Raw genomic sequence first — 21,690 nt, 5'->3', positions numbered from 1 at the left:
CATAAAACCCTTGGTTAGCATTAGCACGTTAGTGGTTGGAACTTGTGACGCCCCAGTCGGGTGAACCCTGACAGCGGTGTCGTTCTGCAGGCTGGTCTACCACGAGCTGGTGCTGACCACCAAGGAGTACATGCGTGAGGTGACCATTATCGACCCGCGCTGGTTGGTGGAGTTCGCGCCCGCCTTTTTCAAGGTGTCCGACCCGACGCGCCTCAGCAGGCAAAAGAAGCAGCAGCGCCTGGAGCCTCTCTATAACCGCTACGAGGAGCCCAACGCTTGGAGGATCTCCAGAGCCTTCAGGAGACGCTGACAACTTAGACGGTGACGTTGGTAAAGTCTGGTGCTATTGTCCTTTATTTTAGGACAAGATGAATGGTGTGACACATCTTTTGCTACCTGTTTTTAATCGGAGATGCAAGTAAAAGCTTTCTAGATTAACTTAAGCTTTTATAGGTCACACTTTAAAGCAAAACTAAATGAGAATAAGCCAGAAGACAATTTTTAAATCAGAAAAAAAAAAAACACGAGTCACGCGCAAAGCCATCTCTGCCTATATTGTCAAGATAGCGTCAGACACAGTAAGTTTGAATGACATGTATTTAATGTGGTGTACAAAAAATTTTTTTATTTTAGTGTCATCAAAAATATACAATGTATATAAAGAAAACGTGTGTGCCTGTGGAGGCTAAGAAGCAGTCAGGACGTGCAATCGTGTATAATTTGAAGTATTTATTAAGCAATCTCTTGTTCCACAATCGTATTTCGAGGCCTCGGTGGTGACTGGAAGCCTCGGGAAACTCAACTCCCTCGTGAGATTAATTTAGCACAAAAACACCGTAGCTGTATATACAAGTGGCGGCGGGGGAAGGGGTGCATGGAGGCGTGTATAAAGATACTTTGGGGGTACAGCAAGGGAGTCGGGGGGGGCTCGGAGAGATGCGGCTTTAGTACATATAGGCTTTGGAGTAGGGCTGGGCGGCGTGGGCGGGGTGCTCGGCAGCGTTGTAGGGCGGCCCTCCCTCGTCCAGGTGAGACAGCGGCACCGTGTCCTCCTCGTTGACGTAGCGCTCAAACTCGGCCTTCAGGCTGGGCCGCTGATTGTCGGGGAAGGCCAGCGAGATCAGCGCCTCAGGCTCGCACACAAACTTGTACACGTAGCGCTCGCCCGCCACCTGAGAATGGCAAGCACGCACGCTTAGCCAAAAAGACCAAAATGGAGCAGCTGATCCAGATATCTTTTTTTTTTTTTTTACCTTCTGCATGATTCCCTTCTCGTAGTAGTAGCGCAGAGAGCGGCTCAGCTTGTCGTAGTTCATGGCTGGACGATTCTTCTGCATCCCCCACAGACGGGCCACCTGAGGAGCAGGATTATGTTGACGTACATTATTACTTGGGATGGCAGACAATGCTAGGTGCATTAATTTTTCTTTTTTTTTCCTTCCCCAAAGTGGCACGAATACTGAATGTATTTGCACATGATGCAAGCAGGCATCCAGCATCATGTTGGGCTGATCCCTGAGTGCTCTCAGCCACTAATTGCACTCGTACATTTTTAATGCCTTGTGAAGACATAATGGAACCGTGCAGCAGTGTTTGGACGCTTCCCAAATGGACACTCATAACGACAACGCTAATTGGACAATTACAACTAGATCGCACTTCACCTTTTGGTAGTGGTGTTCTTTTATTTTTTTTAATAAATCATTTGCTTTGAAAGGCTGTGAATGGATTCACTGTGTTGCTTTTCCTTAGACTCGCCAAGTAGTAAGTCTTTGGCTAGCATGTGTTGGTTATTAATATAGTTTGATATTTGTCCTTTATATCTTTTGTGTATTCATAGTTTCAAGCATACATGTGAACCAAAAGTATGCAAAGGATTACTGAACTTCCTTGACACCAACTAGTACTACTTTCCAATTAGCCTGGGCTTTGGTGCCGTGTTGTGGAAAGTGCACAGGTACCTCTTCGGGCTCAATGAGCTTGAACTCCATCCCGCGGCCGGTCCAGGCGATGAAGTGGGCGTTGCCGGGGTCATCCAACAGGGCCACCAGGAATTGCCACAGTTGCAGCGAGCCTCGCCGCTGGTAAGGCGTTCCCTCGCGGAACACGCCGCCGCCGCCGCCCGTTTCCTGCTTTACCTCACCTGCAAAGGAGAGAGAACATTGTGAGGGTAAGTTGGACGTTTTCAGCTGACTGGCTTGCCGCTCCAAGAATTTATTTTCTTCTTTCACAGCTCTACATAACACTGCTACTAGCGAAAAAAGGAATGAGTTTGTCTCCAAATGATAAGAATATCTGGTGAGTTTCTTTAATGTTCATGTCGTCATATTAGGAGCTAAAGATTGTGCACTGTTATATTGTAGTGATTCTTCCACATGTAGCTCCCACATTTGTTGGTCCACGACAGACCCCGGGAATAAAGTGGGATACATCATGTCGTCACTATATATATGATATTAGTCTACAACAATATTTATCCTCATCTTTGGTGAGTAAAGATTTCATGTTCCATATATGTATGTTGGATGATTTTCATAATTGTGATATGATAATTAGTGGAGGTTAAAAGGTGGATTACACAATGCAATGGGTTCAGGTTGAAGACATACCGAAGGACGTTGACATGCATGAAATAATATCGGTAGACGCCTCGAGGGGGATTGATCGTACGGCGTAAACAAGCATGGAAATGCAAGACGTGACAAACGAGAAGGGGCACACGTCAGCGCCCTTAGGCGCTCCGCATCTTCAGCTACAAGTTCTCACGCTGAAACTAGAACCGCTAAACGTCAACTCCGGGTGTCTCGCGTTTCCTTCTGAGAGAAAACTCACCTTCAAACTTCTCTGGGACCACGCGGGAGTCATTTTCAAACCCGTAACCTAGGCAACAGACACAGTGTGTCACAAAAACAACTGACACAATCAGGCTAAGCAAGCTAATATAAACGCGTTCAGACAATTAAAACACTATCACTAATAATATTACCAGTATGAGGTTGTAATTTTTAATCCCCCCCCCCCATTTTTTTCCTAAGCAACTAGATAAACCAGAAATTTTTTTTTCTTACACTTTATGTTAAGAAGAAAAAGCTTCACGTGGCCACAGTTGACAAATATTAACATCCCCTGGTCTTAACAAATAATTATCAATGTTCAAATGTTTACCTTCGGGGGCTGGCTGGGGGGTGGGATAGGCTTCGCTGTGGTGGTACATGGAAGAACATCCTGACACATCTACCGAGCAAAAGAAAGAAATGTCAAATTAGCTTGCAGACTGACGACAGCTTCATATTGTAAGCAAGATGATCACGACGCTGCTAAACAGATAGTCAATGAAATCATCGTGGGGGGGGTGTCTCTGTGTGAGTCTCAGGAACAAAAACAAGCAAGCAGAAGTACAAAAGGTGCAGTAGTGAGTCACTGAGGCGGAATGCAACCCTTCCGATAAGATTCCATTGGAAGCATTCTGGGCGCGAGCCATGCCAGTGTCTTTGTTGTCTTTCAACAATTTACTAGTTTGATATTCCGATTGCCAGTGTATCAAAGCTATTTAACCAGAGTTGGCCAACACTCACATTTTATACCTAAGTAGTATATTTAATTGTACTTTGTTTCAAAAAACAAAACCCCCCAAAAAAACTGGTTCATGCAAGTCTCACATTTTTATGTAACTGTGAGCTGGTTTTCCATAGAAGAGCTGATTTGGGCCTGCAGCTTGTTGTTCAAAACGCCCTCATACCACCCCCCTCCCTCCTTCCCCCAAACTCGCGAGAGGTTCGAGTTACTGCGGCCACGCTCATTTTTCCATTATGAGTTGATGGGGCTGCAGCAAAAGGAAGCCACCGCTGCAACGTGAAACCCCGCGACCTCCGCCAGGGACTCTAGTCTTTCCTCTGCCCTCCATTTTCTCAATGAAATTCCTCCACCGCATCCAGGGAGGGAGGGGGGAGTATGGCGAGGAGGCAAGGCTTCGGAGCTGGAGGGAAGGAGAAGGTGTGAATGCGCCAGAAAAGAACGTCCCACGTCCCCCCCTCACTTTTTTTCCTTGTATGTCTGAAGAGGGGAGGAGGAGTCCACTAGTTCAGGGAGAAAAAGTTTGCTTCTTTACGGACATTCTGTTCCACAGCTGGCTGAGATATGGGGGGGGGGGGGGGGGCAACTTGTAAAACTTGCAAGTTTTACCTCACGAGGATTTATTTTACCTAGCCAATAGAACTTTGAGTGCAAATAACTCAAGATGTTCCTTTTTGTATTTAAAAAAAGAAAAAGAAAAATCTGCCTTAACTGTCCTTGTTAGTATTTGCATGTAGTTTGTTATATATGACCCCTGTGGGCTACCGTCCTTGTGTAACTGCTTCTCACCTGTGTTGTAGTCCGTGGGCTCCTGCTTGACCATCATATGTGCCGGCGGAAACCTGTGCGAGTGCGGGTGCTGACTTGCGTGGGGCGGCATCCCGTGCCCGCGGCCATGCCCTGGCCCTGTGCCGTGCGCCCCCACGTGACCCGCCCGCTCGTAGAGCGGATCCATATATTCTTGTTTGAAGCTCTGCTGCAGGTAGGGCATGCAGGGGTCCGAGTGCTGCCGGTGGTAGCACCCGGCCGGACCTCCCCCGCTGCCGTGTCCCGCCGGGGCGGAAGGCATTCGCTGGAAGGCCTGCGATGGTGCAGGGAATTGAGGGCACATGGGGTCTCCTGAGGGGCCCTGATATCTGTAAGAGAGCAGAAACTTTCGAGTTTCCGGGCCAGGCCATCACGAGCGGCTAATCGAGGCTCACCTGGCATCGGGGGGGTACGCGTTGCTTGGCAGCGGCTGCGAAGTGGCGGCGGGGTTCATGTAGCCGGCGTCGGGCCGGCCGGCCGCCGCGGGTTTGACCGAGTAATGCTGTTGCATGGGCGACATGGGGGTGCCCGGGCAAGATCGCTTGGCGCCCCCTGCGCCAGCCCTTTTCTGCTCATAGGCACTGCAGAAAACAAGACAGATACAATCTGACCGCATTATCAACAAAGTTTGAGCGGTCAAGGGTGATGTTTGGATGCTTACCTGGCGTAAAGGCACTGCTCCCCACTGGCGGCGAAGCCAAAGTTGGGTTTGTGGCTGCACGACTGGCTTGGGTCCGAACCCGGACTCTGTGGCTCTTTCTTGATGGTGACGGGCGGGCTGTGAAAGGCCACTGCTGTCAAAGCACCGAAAAAGACTCATAATTAGCTGGAAAAAGACGTTTTCTGTAGAAAGCAGTTGAGGCGTTCAAGTACTTGAACATCTCGCATGTAACACAGTGCTTGCGTGTCGGTGTGTGTGTACATAGCCAACACCGGGTCACATTCCAGGCCCCAAGTCTCCTCACTCGCTTTGAGTCTTGCAGACACAACAGTTTAACTTCCTCAGTTAAACAAGTCTGCCACGAAAGCAAACGTCACACCTGCGTGCCGGCTATGCACACACAAAAGGCATTCGCTGATATCGACACGATAGGGAAGCTTCACATTTGCGCACCCAAACTAAGCTGTCAATCAAAAGGGAAAGTTTTAATGGAATGGTGGGGGGGGTGTTCCTGGTGTAGCTTTCTAACGCACCCCCCGCCCTTAAAGTAAAACATCCAAAGCGAAGCTTCAAGCTGTGCCGAGGGCTGCTGTTTATTATGTGAGGGGAGGCTTTCGGCCCGAGACGTGTACAGGATGTTTTTCTGGTCCCGGTAGGGTAAACAGCAGCAGCTGTGCACTTCCAGCTGGGGGGAGGGTTGCGTTCATTCATGTGTGTGTGTCTGGAATCTCTGTGGGCGTGTACCTGCGCCTGCGCGTGCGTGCGGGGCTGGCACAGATAATTGCACGCTGCGCTTCATTCACAAGAAAAAAAACAAAAAAAAACGGACGACCATGTGTGGCCCAAAAGTGAAAGGGCTTGATGACTTGACTTAGTTCCACTTGGAGAAGTCGCAACCCTCGGCGTGTACACAAGTCGGCTTACAATTGGGGACAGGGTGGGGAGGGGTGTACTTTTACATATGTAAATGTCTACTGCGGGAGAAAGGTGATGGTCATGGCTGAGTGCTTTAGGAAGTGAAGGGATCATTACATCATAGAGGGGAGGGGGGGGGGGCTCCCCATTCAACACACACACACACACACACACACACACACACACACACACACACACACAGACACCCTTTAACCCCAGCCGAGCCACCCGGCACACAATGGCCCTCTCAGCTGAGGCACACTAGTGGGAATATATGTCCAGTGGATTCCTGTGGGATTCCTAAAACACACACACACACACACACACACACACACACACACACACACACACACACACACACACACACACGAGAGCAACTCACTCAAGATAAGCTTCTGTGAAAGACAGGGGCCCGCAGGGACATGATGGAATTACACTTTTAATTTGGACTTGTTTTGTAATAATAGATGATGATAAACTTGAGTCATAACTCTTTGGCGCCTGGCAATTCCAAGAAAATATTTCGTAATGGTGAAACGTAAAATGAAACTGTTCCTTCTATGGCCCACGTGAAAAAAAAAAAAAAAAAAAGTGGAGACAGAACTGGCTCTGGACAGGCTTAAACGGGATGTTTATGCAAAACTTTGCCAAGTCCGCAACTCACGGCGTCTTCGACCGGCAGTAACTCAACAGACGTCGGGCCGGGTGTCAAACCTTGCGACTTAACTCCTTCTCGGGGGTTATCCAACTTCTTTGCAAACGTTTACCCCCCCCCCCCCTCGCTCGCCAAATGCCTTCGATCAATAAAGCCACTGAAGACGATTCCAGCGTGCTGCTTTTGAAAGGTTATAAAGGAAGCTATCGATTGACAAGAACGGCGAATGACATTTGCAGCGCAACAACCCAATCATTCAATATTTCATTGGAAGTTTTTGACACCGTCAAACAGCAACAGAGACAGAATTATGCCACACACAAAAAATCCAACACACCAAATCAATTAAAATGTAATCAATCTATTTCTGCTCCCAGGCTTTGTAAATCACAGCGAGACAGTGAGGGAGGGGGAGCGAGGCAACAAAACGCCATCCGGGCCTTCGCTGGAGCGTGCGCGAACATGTGCGCGACATGTGCGCTCATCTCGGGTCGCCGCGTAATCAAAAAGCCGGTTGCGCTCGTCCTCGTCGTCATCCCGCCGGCGAATCCATTAGTGCTTTCCAATCCCATGTATGAATTTTTAATGGCATCGACGGGAAACGAGCCACTAGCACGGACGTCGCGCCTCGTTAAATGCAAAATGACGTATTATTAGGAGAAACACCTTGACATTTATTTACAATTTACCAGTCAGGGTCATTTTTTTTTTTTTTTTTTTCAAACCTTACAAAATCAGCATTGTCAAGAATTGGAAAAAGTGAGTCCTTGATGCTGAGGGCAAAATGGTTGGCTAACAGGATGTGTGCGTGTGACCCGACGGCCGTCACAGGTTGTTGTGTTTTTCTGCAAATGTCACACTTTCACTTCCCTCTGTATGACAACTGCACTTCTTGTCTGCCAGGGTGAGAACCGACTTTTCTGAGATTGTCGCCGGCGGCCCACATCAGTCAGCATGACAGCGAGTGGTGGGAGGTATTTACTGTACTTAAAAGTTGTTGTTGGTTTTTTTTGTGTGTGTATCTCGATATCATCTCTACTTTTGCCAGCTCTGACTGGACTCCGTTATAAATTCTTATTTCTTTAGTAGAAAAGAAAAAGACGGTCCCGCACTAAAGAGAGCCATAAACCCCGCAAGAGCCAAAGAGCCTTGACGTGCCGCGTCAACGTTCTGACATGTTCTCCCCGCTGTCCACTTTAGGTCCAAATGTGCCGCGTCGGCGCTTCTGACAAATGGTCATCGAGCCGCTGTAAATCCGCCGCTCACGTCGTAGGACGATACATCCTCATCCCGAGAGTGACATCCCGCTATGAGCGAGGGCGGGGATGTAATTAATCTGACACCATATTGACTCTTCACTCCCAATCCTCCACCTTCTCAATTTAGCTTAATGTTTAATGTAGCAATCGATGTAGCCACACGTTACCGAGACGATATCGTGAGCTTAGTTGTATAAATACCGCACTATAGCCTTAACGTAAGCTAGCTAACTAGCTGAAGTTGGTTCATTATTTCATCGCAAAGACAATAAAGTAACAACACAGAGTCGAGTTTGGGACTATCCACAAATGATGTCACAATTTTTGCTCATCCTCTTAAAAACGCCCCGCCCCCTCTCAATATCATGATGGACATTTCTAAATGCTTCACGACACGTTTGACCCGCACGTGTCTTAACTCTTTTTCTTGGATCTGATTTATCTGCACTTTATCTCCATCAAGTCTATCAGTTGCTCTGCTGGGCGGATGAGGATCGATACGCAACACTCTGCTGCACCCCCCCCCTCCCTCATCTCGAACCCCCACCAGCAAGCCTACGTGGCTTGTGTCAGCAAGGTCAACATGAATACAGAAGTTCCCCGGATCAAAAATTAACAGCAGGCAAATTTTCAAGAGAACATGACCTAAAAAAAAAAAAGCTGTACTGCCGTTTAAAATAAAAATGGGCACAAAAACAAGCTAAGGTGTCGTAAATGAGGACTCGCTAACCTCAACTGGCTTTTCACAAGCGGCCCATTCATAAAAGCGCTGCTCCGTGTGACTTTGTGCCTGCGACTTGAGAGAACTCGAGCGTGCCAGAGGGAGGCGTCGCTCCTTTCTGGCACGCACCTGACTGTTTTTGCTGTTGCGTAGCACCGCCTATTTTTGAGACGAAGAAAAAAAAAAAAAAGTGCTCCAAAATTCCTGGTTCTGAAAAGGAGCGCAAGGGCCGCTTCCGCTGACCTTCCTCGCCATTCACTCCCGCGGCTCCCCGCTCACTCTTGCGTCTTCTCCCTGAAAAGAAGCGCAAGCGGCGTTCTATGGCCGCAACTTCCTACGTAATTACTGCAAGGCACAAAACCAAACAATCGTCCCATACAGCTCAGAAATCACTGGATTAGTTCACATCTTGGAACACTCAAACTCTGTGTGTGCGTGCATGTACTGTATGTGTGTGTGTGTGAAGGAGCAGAGACTTGAGCACACACAGGAAGGGTGGGAGGGTTTTGGAGTATCCACTTGGAAAGAAGGAGAAGGGCTGGAAAGGGGGGGGGTGGCGACAAGTTTTTTTTTTATGAATGGAGAGCGAAGGAGCAAGCTGCTGAGAGGCACACTTCCTCTTACGCAGGGGGGGGGGGAGAAAATTTATGAATGGCTCGCATCGAGTGTAAACAAAAAAAAAAAGGAGCTCTCGCCGTCTCAGTTGAATGCTGACTTGTGACCTCGGCACGCAACAATATTGACCACATGAGACTTTTTACTGCAGGAAAATATAACTTTGATTGTTTTTGCCATATTTATGGACTTCGTGGCTTTAAGACAAAGATAATTAGCCCCAAGTGTTAGAACTGTCAAATATTTTTTCTGCATAACAATCACACCTTTGTTTTTCGCCCACAGGGAGATAAGGTGCGGCAACATTTGGACCCGCTATTAATGCACAAGATGCGAGACACCATCGACATTTCCCCTTTTTGGTCTTGCGGAGAAGTTGAGAACTCCAAAATGTGACGGTACACACACACACACACACACACACACACACACACACACACACACACACACACACACACACACACACACACACACGGCAGCCCGTGGACATGCGCTTGTTAGCTAGGTCACAGCGAGATCAATTCAACAGATGTGCAGGTATTGCGCAATTCCTCAGCGTGACATTCCGATGTGTTATTTAAGTGTTTTTTTGTTTTTTTTGTTTTTTTTTCCAAACCATGTCGGAGGCCACACCCGTGCAGGTAACAAGCCAGACGCAGTAAACCGGCTCGGCGGGGCGCCTCGTTGGTCTGCAGGCTTAATTATATACTCCAGCCAGACAGGATTAGAGTCTGGCTTGATGCTTTTATACACAAATGTATGCTAGTTTCAATAACAGGTGAGTCACCTGCACAGGTGTCTCTCAATTTCAACACTGGTTGAACTTTTAACTCCTGGCAGCGTATCAAAACTGATCCCATTCGAAGCATTCGACATCGTAAGGCAACAATAGTAACAAAACGTTACTTTCAGTGCCAAAATTCCAACCTGTCAAGTCGTCAAAAAACACGAGGACAAAACTCTGCGTTCGCGTCACTATAGTTTGCCGGTCAAAGTTGAAGAGTCGGAGTGACTATGAGCAACAGGGACGCTGTCTGTCAACACAAAGCGACCCTTCGCCTTTAAATGAAGCGTCCGTCAATGCGCAGGCCCCCCCCCCTGACCCCAAAATCACGGCGGGGTCAGCCGTTAGCATCGGGTCCGCACACGATTGGCCGATCGGGTCGGAAGAGGTTAAGTAGACATGACCCCTGCGCGCCCTCGGGTTCATCTGCACTTCCTCCTGCGCTTTGTGGCCTAATGGACGGCGACAATGTTGCGGGCGGGCATATGTCATGCGGAGATCGTGACACATGCGGCTTGAAATGGCGCCGTGTTTACACACAAAAGACGGGGGCGGGCAGGATGTCCTCGTGACCCCCCCCCGTCAAAGGCTGTCACGTCTTTCAAATTCCCACCAAGCTAAAGGTGGAAGTTGGTCACATCAAATTAACTTTGCAGTTTGAAGCAAATGCCCCCAAAAAATTTAAGGAAGTTGAGTCAAATCATCACGTTGGTAAATCACGCAAGTCGTGAGTCGTCAAATCTTGCGTCGTCGCAACATTAGCGATTATCGCTCACGTTTGCTAGCACGAACGGATGTTTGCAGCCCACCTGGATCTCGAGCGCCATTGTTAATCAAAGGGAAGCGCATTCAAATAGTTCGCTTTCCCTTTTTTTACATCTTCCCGGTTTCCTGCGACGGAACCTCTAGGCTTTTCAAAAGCATGCAAATGGCGGCCAGCGCGGCACAATACCGAGGCCCTTTGGTGTCCTGGCTTTTGTCCGCCCGAGAGATGACGGTAAACCGCAGCTCACCCCGAACGATACGTTCCAGAGCCACTTGTGACGGGGAGAAAAATCCACAATCTCGAGACACCGTATAATTTCTTTTTTTTTTTCCATCATATTTATTTTAGTCACAGAGCCCCCGTTGACACCTCGGCTGGCCCACGTTTGACCCCGCCGTCCCGACAGCGGGCCAGAAACAACACGAGCACGTCTAGCGACACCAGATCATACGAGATAAACAATCAAATCTGCGGGAAACTACGAGACCCGAAAAGAATCTGATGGATAAAACCAGCTCCGAGAGGACAAAGAGAGTCAAAGCACTCACAGTTCTCCGAGTGGAAATCCGGAACAAACTGCTCGTCGCTGTCCGGAACCTGAGCTGGAAGTAGAAGAGAGGAAAGTAGCGTGTCAATCTTAAAAGAGGCATTGTCAGAGAAACAGACTTTTATGTGGACTTACTTCACAAAGACTTGAAAACCACAACCCAGGCTTGAAAGTTTATTTTAAACACCCCCCCCCCCCCCTTCCCACCTGTAAAGTCACGTGAAAAACGTTGTGACTATCTTAGCTCGTTCGTTCGAGAGAAGCAAACAACAGGCCCAGCGGGAGGGTTGTGACCTCGCCCCACCCCCCGCAGCGGCGCACTGTTGCTCATTCCCAACCTGCATGTGCGTGCGTCCAGCTAGCACAATGGTGAATGGACGGGGGATCCCTAACGCCAGCCCACGGTACAATAGCGCCTGTCTGAGGCCGCTTGCACCTGGGCCGCCGCCGCTGACTGGACTCATTCACGTCCACCCGGGGATGAATTTCATTCACTAATCGGCCGCTTTTGAAAAGCCAACGGCGGCGGGGCATCGCCGATCGCATCAAGATGTCACCCGAGCAAAAGCACAATTCGAAGCTTTCCAAATTTCAACAGAAACAAATAGAAGAATTAAGCTTTGAATTTTTTTTTTTAGGCCCCAGTTCTAAAATCTTCCCCCTTATGTTTTATCCTCCATCCAGCGCCGATGCGGACAAAGTCCAGACCACCGCCACTTGGCTAAACAAAGTCAACGCGACAGTGACAAGTGGCATCCGAGTCGATGCTTTGTCACGGCGCCTGGCACGTTTCCTCGCTCATTGAGCCAGAACAGATTTCTGCGGGGAACATAAACGGCTGCCCATGAGCAAATTTGTACAGCACCGATATTCTGTCCCTATTTTGGCTTATCAACAGTAGCGACCCAATGTCAACCCTCATGTGAAGATTGTTTGAAATCGCAAGTCTAATTTCATTTCATGGAAACTGATAACCTCACTCAAGCCTGGTTTGGGGTTTCAAATTATTGACTTGTGTGGTCTCAGTCACATTAAATCCACAGTGCGAGCACAAGACGGACAGCAGGCAGAAAAAGAGGAAATTGGATATTTAATCGAATTATTCACTTTTTTCTTGTCATCGTACTTCCCTTTAGTGTAGTACACCGAAAACCGGATGACACATTTTTTGTGGAGAGTTCAGACACACATCATTGATTTCTAATGTTATGTAGCATCCCGCGGCCTACTGCGACCTAATAATTACAACATTGGTCGCTGAGGTGCTACTGTTTTGCTTTAGGGTTGCTTTGGATTGCGTGAAGTGCTCCTTCTGTTGCGCTTCATGGCCACCAGGTGGCAGCATAATAGACATTAAGAAACGCGTAAAGAAAAGTTTCCCCACCGAATTTTCCATAGAGGATAAAGAATATATGCCTGTGAGTATTGTCATGTTACTCAACTTTATTTATAGATCACTTTTGAAAATATCTGTTAAGGCGTACATTGAGTTTAATTGTTAGCCCGTCTATGGCGATTAGCATAACGCTAACTGACTGTTCGTCAAGCAAAGCTATTAGACGACAGCCAAGGTTTTTGATTTAGGTGGATACTTTAAACACTTGCAGGAAATTTAAGATGCAAGTCAGCACAAGAAAGAAAGTGTGTTTTTAAATCAACACAAGCCAACAAACCTCCGCCCACCCCTCCCTCCTTGGTGGGAGTTTCTGGGCTTATAAACCCGAGGGCCAATATGACAAGACGCAACAAGCTTCCCCGACGCTCGCCATCCGCCGTTTCCGCTTTCCTCCTCATCACGGCCAAAAGGAAGAGCCCAAAAAAATGATTTGAAAATCCCCCACCCAGCACTCGCCTTTGTGGTGTTTACAATCGGGGCAAAGCCCTGACAAGTGCAATCGCAGCAGATCAAGTCTTTAATTAATGCGACAGGAAAAGGAGAAGGCTCAAGCCGCTATTTCAAGTTAAATAACATCTTTGCTGTGCTTCCGCTGGGATGTGACCACCAAAATAAGTCCATACGTCACATATTCGCCCAGGAAATTTACTTTATTATACATATTGACCTAGTTTCTACTTTTGAAAAATGTAAAAATAATTTATATATATTTTTTAAATGCTGCTGGCTTTACTTTTATTATTTGTAGCACGCAAATAATCAAACGTTACGAATTCTAACGTTAAAACCAAAGCGTAAAATTAACAGTGCGTTTCCCTCAGACGTGACGTCTCAGCCACTTTTTTTTTTTTTTAACGACCTGACAATGACGTACCCGCACCGGTGTGCGGCCTTTTCACATGCGGCGTCAAAAGCGACAAGTTCACTTCACACCGGCGTCCCGACACACACAAAAACAAAAGCACTGAGGCAATAAAAGTGCTACAATAGGTGGCTGGCTTTGTAGTTGAAGGTCCTAGTTGTCGTCACACTTAAGCATAGGAAAATAAAAGTCACCGCTCAAGAATTGAAAATTCTCATTCAGTTTGAAAATGCATGACTCACTTGATTGTAGACACATTTAAGTCAGCCTATGTACAGTAGAATTAAGATTTGGTTTTAAAGTCGGTCTACCTTTTGTAGCAACAGATATTTGATCACAAAAGGTGCAGCAACACATGAAGACAGGCAATATTAGAAGATAATATCTGTGAACAAGTCACATTAGAGCAGTTTACTGAGTCAGTTAGAGCGATGGTGAAACTCCTGTTTGCTGTGTATGCATGACTTGCTGTTTACGAGCTCGTTCGTTTTGGCTTGACTTTTCATGATTTTTAAATGTATTTTCATTGCTTTGCTAACGTTGTGAACTACCTAAAAAGTATATTGGTTAATAACTATACCAAAAAAAAAAAATCCCATACAGATGAATCTCCTGGATGCGATGTCGTATTTGTGTTTGGTTACTTGGCGCCACATGCGACGCAAGAAAGGCCAATCAATATATTCCTATTCCCACCACGGGGCAACACGCAGCTTTTATTTGTAAGCCCAAAGTGGAATAATGACTCCATTAGCGCTCACGTCATCAGGAGCAGCAGCAACCTCCATGTTTGCTGGCATGAGCGAAACATGCCAGCAGGACCACGATCAATAAGCCAACATGGCTCCTACCTTCCATTCTCATCCATATATTTTTTCTTTAATGGCGGCAGATAAAAATGACAGCTGAGTTGAACTGAAATGGTGACAAAATGTATATCCCTTTCATTTTGAGTCGTTTAGCAAAAAAACGTAATAACCTGCCCGGCGTCCATTTTAGCATTAAAAGAGCAACAGAAAAGTCAAAGTCCCTCAATGAGCACTCAAGGGACTCTGGCGGCCAGCCAATCATAATTAAAAATAAGAATCGACACACGTATGGACCATTTCCACTTTTCAATGTCGGAAACCCAGTATGAAGAAGTAACAAACACCAAACCACCATCCAAAACACGCACGACTAAAGAGCAAAGTTAAATTACGGCACCGAACGACAATTTAACGGCCTAAAAGACAAATAATAAACAAGAATGACTCCTATGAGTCTGTTCCATGCTCATTATGTGTCCTTGGCCAAAACCTTCGACTTTTTCTATCTTAAAAAGAAAACGCAATCTCGTAAATGATCATTTCACAGCTTCTCAGAAGCAGATGTGAAGAAAATCTTACCTTCCGTCAGCCACGTCTCTTGCAGTTGGCTTAAATCCTGGAAGAGATCTGCACAGAAGCAAGACACACACACGTAAGGAAGGAAAACAATGACGTGACGAGGAATGTTTCATTACTTTCAAATCAAGTGGACTTTACCTTCAGATTCTTGAGGGGGCAATTCTGTGTCCATGTATTTCCTTTTGGCGGCCATCAACAGTCTATTTGGGGGCCCATTTCCTTGAGACTTCTGCACAACAACGCATTTATTGACAGATGAATTCAAATTATTTCGTTTGTAACTTTAGTGAGTCGAGAGGTGCGCGAAGTGAGCACGCGTTTTTTTTGTTTTGTTTTTTTACAGGGGGGGTTAAAAAAAAAAAAAGAGGAAGAGAAGTGACCATTTGGCGCACGGCGCCAACGGTTTGACGCGGTGCTGTTGTAAGTTTAACAAAATTAATTTAAAATATATTTTAAAAAAAGGACGCGTGTTCGCTTGCGAGCCCGAACTCGTCGTCGTGCACGCGCGTAAGAGACCAACAACAACCCCGCAATCGGCTCCGAAAGTCTGCGGTCGAAAAAAAAAAAAAAGAAAAGAAAGGAAAGGAAGTGCACGCGGAAGCATACGTACGTTTGCTAAAGTGAAAGGCACTTGCTGGTCCAAGTATGCATCCATGTTACGGTCCATCCGTCAGCCGTCTGCGCTCATTTGGGCCCGAGCGGAGCGGACGGCCGCGCAGCCTGCAAAAGCCTGATGAGGGAGGAAGGGAGGGAGGAAGAAGGGTGAGGAGGTGGGAGGGTGTGGGGGTGAATGGGGGATGCATGCATAATGAGCTCCATTCACACAAAAAAGAAAATGGGGGGGGGCGTGGGGGAAGTTATGGCGAGTGATTGCACAGCATGCTTATCTTGCCTTTTTGTGACAGTTTTAAAACTATATTACACTTCATCTTGATCCGCTTTAAAACGATCGTTGAAAAAACACATTTTACCTACTGTTTCTTTCTTTTTGTCCAAAGGAGCTTGCTGATTGGTGCATTTCCTCTTTCAGGGGCTCCGGTTTCTAGGCTTTTGTCAATGCTGCGACTTATGAATGAAGACGAAACCCCGCCCCTCAGCCATTCACAACGCATCACGGGAGGAAAAAAAAAAGGCGGGGCCAGACTCACAGCAGCCAATCGGCGCCGCTGCAAAAGGACTCAAGGTTCGTGCAGGACTTTCCAGTTGTTTTTCATTCAGCAAAAAGAGAGAGAAAAAAAATCCCATTCACAAAAAAACCTGCCTTGGCTTGTTTTTCTTCTCGCTGTTTACCTCATCGCACTCCTCCAAGAGCTGGAAAAGTGGCGCTGAATGTGACGTCAATCAGCTTGGAGCTGCGCATTTTTGTGGTTTGAAAGTCCACAAGCGCACGGCCAGGACAAAGATCTTAGCCAGTTAGCACAACTTGAGTGGAAAAACACAAAGGTGAGAGTAGTCTCTAAAGCACTTTTTACACAGAGTGACAGAAACTTATCATTTTCAAATAAATCACAACGTGTGCAGATCGCTATTGACTTGTTTTGCTAGTCAAAGTTGACTTTGACAAGAGTTCCTCTAACAAATGCCATTAAAGAATTCAAGTTGTGCGCGCAAAAAAAAAAAATTGAGCTTATTCTATATAAATTGGCTGATGGCTAAAAAAAAAACCACAAACCTTTCTAATCTGTTGTTAATAATTGATGTATGTAAACAGTTTTTACTTGTTTTGCTTCAGTTCCATGAACATGGTGCTGCTCCTTCTACTGTGTGCACCTTGACCACCTGGGGGCAGTATATTGCAAACCTATGGAGATGGTCACAGCGCCGCAATAAACCATAGTAATAGGAGTAGTTCTTCACACTAGATGAAAATATATGCTGGTAAGTATTTTTCTATTATCTTTCTACATGTGTTACTTCACCGTTTGTGTTCAAATATCCATCGCTTAAGGGGTTATGACGGAGCGATATTGATGTTTTAAAATCGATTCAAATCAGAAATGTGATTTTTGTCAGAAGAAAAACACCGCATAAACTCTCCTGAATTTATATTTCCTGTACCAAAGCCTTGTCGCGTGTTCCCATTTCTAAACGTCAGCTCTTGTTTTGGCTTACAAGAAACGACACGGTAATATTTTCAAGGCGCCATCAAATATTTACACCCAAAATGAAAGCCATCACATGTGATTACAATACATGTCCGGAGGGGGAGAGAAAGAACTTTGAGTCATAGCACATGTCTTGGACGCACACGTGTTCTTCATCACGTCTTCCAATTGGAAACAAATGAGGTGGAGGCGATGTCGTGCGTCCGGCTAGCTCAGCAGAGACGTTAGCGCTCATCGGACGGGCAGACAGACGAGAGACACTTTGTACTCAGAGTGCTTATTGATTCAAGCGGGATGGATGGAGCGCCATTATGTCTGTTGATGGAGACAAATACGCCAGGAGTGAGCGACACAAGAAAACCCCAGCAGCAACCAAAAGAGCGGTGACGGCACACGCAATTCGTATCGTTAGTTCAGGAATATTGTACAATTGCGTAATAGGCCCAAGTGTCCAAGTACAATGTAACCTAAAAATTCCTGGAAAGGGGCGCAAAGAATCACACGTTTGATTATTTTTCTTTTCTTTTTTTCCCCTCCAGTTTCCCCCGTGGGTCTGCTGAAAGGATCCAGTGTATTCTTTTTGCCTGTCTGTGCGAGCAGGGGCTTATTCCGACAAACTTTTGTTCTCGAAACACATCCTAGAAAAACCACAATGTGTCCAGTACGCACCGGTTAACACGTTTTTTAAGCAAACACTCTCATGCGTTCGGGGGGAGGTTTGTTTAGATGACGAGCCGCGCCGACTGGGAAATAATTTGCCGTGCAAACAGCGGCCGTGTGAACGGCCGAGCGGGAACGCGCATGCCCGCTAGTGCCCGGACGCGCACAACTTTTCGTTCGAAATAACAACGGGCTAACCCCGAGCGCCCTTGCCAAGGCCCTAGCCAAAATGGTTCAGGTGTACCTAATATTGTGTCTGTTGCCATCGCCGTTTCACAAGTCTTACATTTAATTCCCTTTGGTCATTCCCAGAGCAGCGCCGGCGTTGCCGGGACGCCTCGTTTGTGTCGAGGACAAGTCGGCGCTGGCACGCCATGAGCCACCTGCGGCCCGGCCTGCTCGAACCAGCACACTGGCTCGCTTGTTCCGGGGTACGAGTCTTCTCAATCAGGTGAGCGCAAAAGCTTCGAGCTTTTACAGGCCTGCTTTGCACCCAAGAGACGAGGCCGGCGTGCAGCTGCGTCGCTCAGCTGCCAAACGCACAAAAGCACATCGAACAATTTACTTGCTTGTTGATTTTTTTTCGGCGGGCTGGCATGTCTTTGACAGTTAGTTGTGGTTTGTGTTATGATAACAACAACAGTGGAAGGCTTCGGACCCGCCCGCCTCTTTCTTGTTAATTGTGCAAGTAGTCACAGTGACACATATTTACGCCCTTTAAGTGGTTGTAAAAATAAAAAAAAGTCACTAAAGGCAACTGTTGTCGTGGGGGACATTGTCACTTTCAACAAGGAGACAGAGAGGATCTTTGTTGATGTCTGCGTGTTATGCCATGACCCCCCCCATTGTCACCCCACATGTTCTTTTAGACCTTGTTTAACGCGTCATGCTAATTTGCGTGTGGATACAAAATAAGCATGTCAATTATAGAACCGTAGTTGGTTGTCCCCCCCCCCCCCAATCTTTCGGGGGTCCCGCCCCCCATCCGGGAGGCACCATCAAACCGTCCACTGTGGAGGATGACAAAGATGTCATTCACATATCCAACACAATGGCACGCCCGGATCACGAGTTGAAAACACATAAATAGTGAGTTATTTTAGCCTTTTGGGAGCTGATCCAGGCCAGGGGGGTGGGGAGACGGGGTCTTTTTCAAAGTCTGTCCAAACAAGAAGGGCAGGGGGGTGGACATTTAATTAGGGACTGTACTGTATCTTGGCTTGAAGGTCACAGTTGGGATCCAATTAGTTGTAAAGGAATAAAATGCACCAACATTTTTTTTTTTTTGGGTGTAAATAAACTTTTAATGATGCTTAGCATATCAAAACAACTTGATAAACCTAAAGTAACAAAACAATAGTTTTCTTTTTAGGAAAGTGCAACATAATGTCTCTCTTTTTGGTTTCGTTTGCACAAAATGCCTCTCTTTTTGGTTTCGTTTGCACAAAATGCCAACTCTGTCTTGGCAGCGTGTGTTTGCTGCCATCTAGCGGCCTAAAGCACAGCTACAGTTTAGCGGCTGTCACCACGTTGTCCGCACTGGAATTGCAAAATGTTATTTTAATACGTGCCACTAGATGGCAGTAAACCTTTTTTACTCGTTAATCACTCGATTGCTTTGCCATTATAATGTCACCCTTCTTTTTCTGCTAATTGGAGTGAGTTGACATTTCTTAGGAGTCATCAGGGTGTTGCTAAGCGGCTTCAATGTGTTTTTGTATTATGTAACCAACACACAACAAAGCCACTTTAGTAATGGGGTGCATGTAATTATTTGCCGGGTGCCAGGCGACCCCTGCTGCATAATTAAAATAAATGGGCAAAATAAATGACAAGGGAAATGAAATGCAGCTCAAGATTAATTTTATTTCTTTACCTTTCAATGTGATTAACTCTTTTGTTTATTCATGCCTTTAAATGTTTTCATTCTGTGCAAATATTTGCCAAAATATGAGCAATAATATCTTTTGTGCGTTGCAGGTGTACCTAATGAAATGTCGAGAGGATGTTGCCACGCCGTCTGCTGGGCTTTAGTCAGCCACCCATCGGTACTAACTCGTCGGCTCTGGCCAGTGAAAGGTAAATGCACAACTTTACACATTGTAGGACTTAAAGTTAAAACTTCAACTTCAAACACCTGAAACTCTAACTCTGCTCCAAGAAATCATAACCAAGACTTCAAACTACTACCTAGCTCTCGGAGCCCAACTTTCTAATCTTTATCTGAAAGCCTCATCTGGGTTGCACCCATCTTCCTTTTCACTCATTCATAGCAGCATCCTCAGTGTCTCGCTCTTCGCTTCCGTCACGGGAAGACAGGAAGCGCACGTGCGCGGGTTCTCACGTGCAGCCGAGTGGCAGACAGACGCTCGCGTGCTCTAAAAATAGCATCGGAGGAGGAGACTACGGCGGCGTTAAATAGAAACCGCCGAGCTATTTTTAACCCGGAGTCCCTCTGCTGCAATCTCGGACGTGATTTCCTTGTTAAAAATGTGAAGAAAAAAAAGTCAAGGAAAATGTGTCTTTTATTTTTGTGCGCCATCCCTCGGTATGTCAACTTTGGGCTCGCTGGCGCGTGACGCTTTCTCTTCTGATGAATGAACGCGAGCATGGAACAACAAGCCAGTCCCATCACCATAACAACCCACTTCTTGCGTTTCCGACATGATTACTCGCGCTCGAATGCGTTTTTGGTCTTCAGTGTGCAAAAGCCAATCGAGCTTAGAAAACCTTGAGAGAAAAAAAGATAGTGTGGAACTGTCTAAACATTTGACTGGCAAAACTATTTTCCAAAGTTTGTTGATTTATTTGAGCAATTAGCTAACATTGTACCGATACATTGTGAAATGAATGAAACACTGTTTGTATTTTTTTCTGCTTTTCAAATTGTCTCTGTATGCTGCTACCAGCACTGTTTTTTTTTTTTTTCCTCCTCCAATCCATTTTTCTATCGAAGAAATCTTGTCCTCCACTTGCTGACCAAGAGAGATGGATGACGGAGATATGAATGCAGGCTTACTGTATAAAAAAATCGCAGTTGCATTTTATGAAACGGGCTTCAATCAGAGCAATTTTTGTCCTGAAAGTGTTTGATTCTAGCTCTCAGCTGCAACGAGCGAGGTCTTTTTTTTTTTTTTTTTTTTTCTTCTTTAACACGTGCAATGCAATTTCCACTCTATTCCACATCTGCCAATTTTTCTTTTCCTTGTATTGTCATTTCAGTAATTGCTTGCTTGTCAAGACAAAGTAGAAAAACCTTTCAATTCCTCTACTCTGCTTGAACATCTCAGTGGGGAAGATTGGTCCACATGTCAGTCAGAGGGGGGGGGCTCAAATTCTTCTGCCCTCATGTCATGCCCTACAGTCCATCGCCCGGTTTCCCATATGCGGGCCACCCAAAACCTCAGCAGTGGTCTGCACTTGTTTGTCACAAAATGCAGTATGAATGAAACGGTTACCATGCCAACACGGCCTCAACCTGCCCGTCAGGTTGCAATGTTTTGTTTGAAGAGCAACTTCCACAAGCGTTGACTCTCCAAACCTTCTTTGCCCTACCTTCTGCGTCTCTTGTGTTTATCCCCCCCCACCCACTTGTCTTTCCTTATTAATCCTTATCAAAGATTACATTAGCATTAGATTTGCATTTTCCTGTCTCGCGTTTGCATTTGATTATAAATCCACTTTTTCCCATCTCGAAAGACAACAGGAATACGCTGAACGTCGCTGAGGTCGGGAATACCCGGCAAATGTTGGATGACTCAGTGGGCATGCTTAATGTTGCCACTGTAGATCCATCTTTCGAGTAGTTGTGATTCAAACGAAGAGCTAGTGAATCCTGCTTCGAGTCCCACTGCGGACAAAGGCAAATACTGTTTTCTGCTTTCTGGCTACTGTCAAGCAAAGCATACTACCCCCCCCCCCCCCCCCCCCCCCCACCCCCAACCATCCCCCATTTGAAGGATGTTTGTGCATCGCA

The 21,690-nt window shown here is 46.4% G+C and overlaps 2 protein-coding genes across 5 annotated transcripts in view; one reads left to right on the top strand and one right to left on the bottom strand.

The window, feature by feature from the left end:
* LOC147039365 (ATP-dependent RNA helicase DHX8-like) overlaps positions 1-21,690 on the top strand; it is a 30,040-nt gene that overhangs the window by 5,868 nt on the left and 2,482 nt on the right. Inside the window, exons 23-31 of the mRNA XM_085904821.1 lie at positions 91-2,298; positions 2,382-2,488; positions 7,515-7,585; positions 9,492-9,604; positions 15,980-16,132; positions 16,259-16,392; positions 16,682-16,827; positions 18,027-18,165; positions 19,695-19,793. Coding sequence (XP_085760947.1) covers positions 91-310 — 220 coding nt within the window. The 3' untranslated portion in view covers positions 311-2,298; positions 2,382-2,488; positions 7,515-7,585; ... (4 more) ...; positions 18,027-18,165; positions 19,695-19,793. The remainder of the gene's footprint in view (positions 1-90; positions 2,299-2,381; positions 2,489-7,514; positions 7,586-9,491; positions 9,605-15,979; positions 16,133-16,258; positions 16,393-16,681; positions 16,828-18,026; positions 18,166-19,694; positions 19,794-21,690) is intronic.
* etv4 (ETS variant transcription factor 4) lies at positions 710-16,063 on the bottom strand. 4 transcript variants are annotated; one of them, XM_085904824.1, is made up of 13 exons: positions 15,925-16,063; positions 15,560-15,679; positions 15,088-15,178; positions 14,950-14,997; positions 11,305-11,358; positions 5,042-5,174; positions 4,776-4,961; positions 4,363-4,709; positions 3,166-3,234; positions 2,833-2,880; positions 1,962-2,143; positions 1,254-1,355; positions 710-1,172 (listed from the first exon to the last, which is right to left on the bottom strand). In XM_085904824.1, the coding sequence occupies exons 2-13, from the start codon at positions 15,614-15,616 to the stop codon at positions 945-947; spliced, it is 1,545 nt and encodes a 514-aa protein (XP_085760950.1). In that variant the 5' UTR covers positions 15,617-15,679; positions 15,925-16,063; the 3' UTR covers positions 710-944. The 4 variants fall into 4 exon arrangements, with proteins under 4 accessions (XP_085760950.1, XP_085760953.1, XP_085760952.1 ...); XM_085904827.1 differs by having other exon boundaries at positions 5,042-5,171; XM_085904826.1 differs by having other exon boundaries at positions 15,088-15,175.

The sequence above is a fragment of the Syngnathus leptorhynchus genome, chromosome 22 (genome assembly GCF_054491065.1).
Source record: "Syngnathus leptorhynchus isolate UIUO chromosome 22, UIUO_Slep, whole genome shotgun sequence".
NCBI lineage: Eukaryota > Metazoa > Chordata > Actinopteri > Syngnathiformes > Syngnathidae > Syngnathus > Syngnathus leptorhynchus.
Note: the sequence above shows the minus strand (reverse complement) of the source record. Positions and strands in the feature narration are given on the sequence as shown.

Coding starts and splice junctions, on each gene's coding strand:
- etv4 (XM_085904824.1), bottom strand. CDS start 15,616: ATGGACCGTAACATGGATGCATACTTGGACCAGCAAGTGCCTTTCACT. Junction 5,175..11,304: donor GGATTTCCACTCGGAGAACT/GTGAGTGCTTTG, acceptor GTGCTTTGACAG/CAGTGGCCTTTCACAGCCCG. Junction 2,144..2,832: donor GGTCCCAGAGAAGTTTGAAG/GTGAGTTTTCTC, acceptor TCTCCTTTGCAG/GTGAGGTAAAGCAGGAAACG.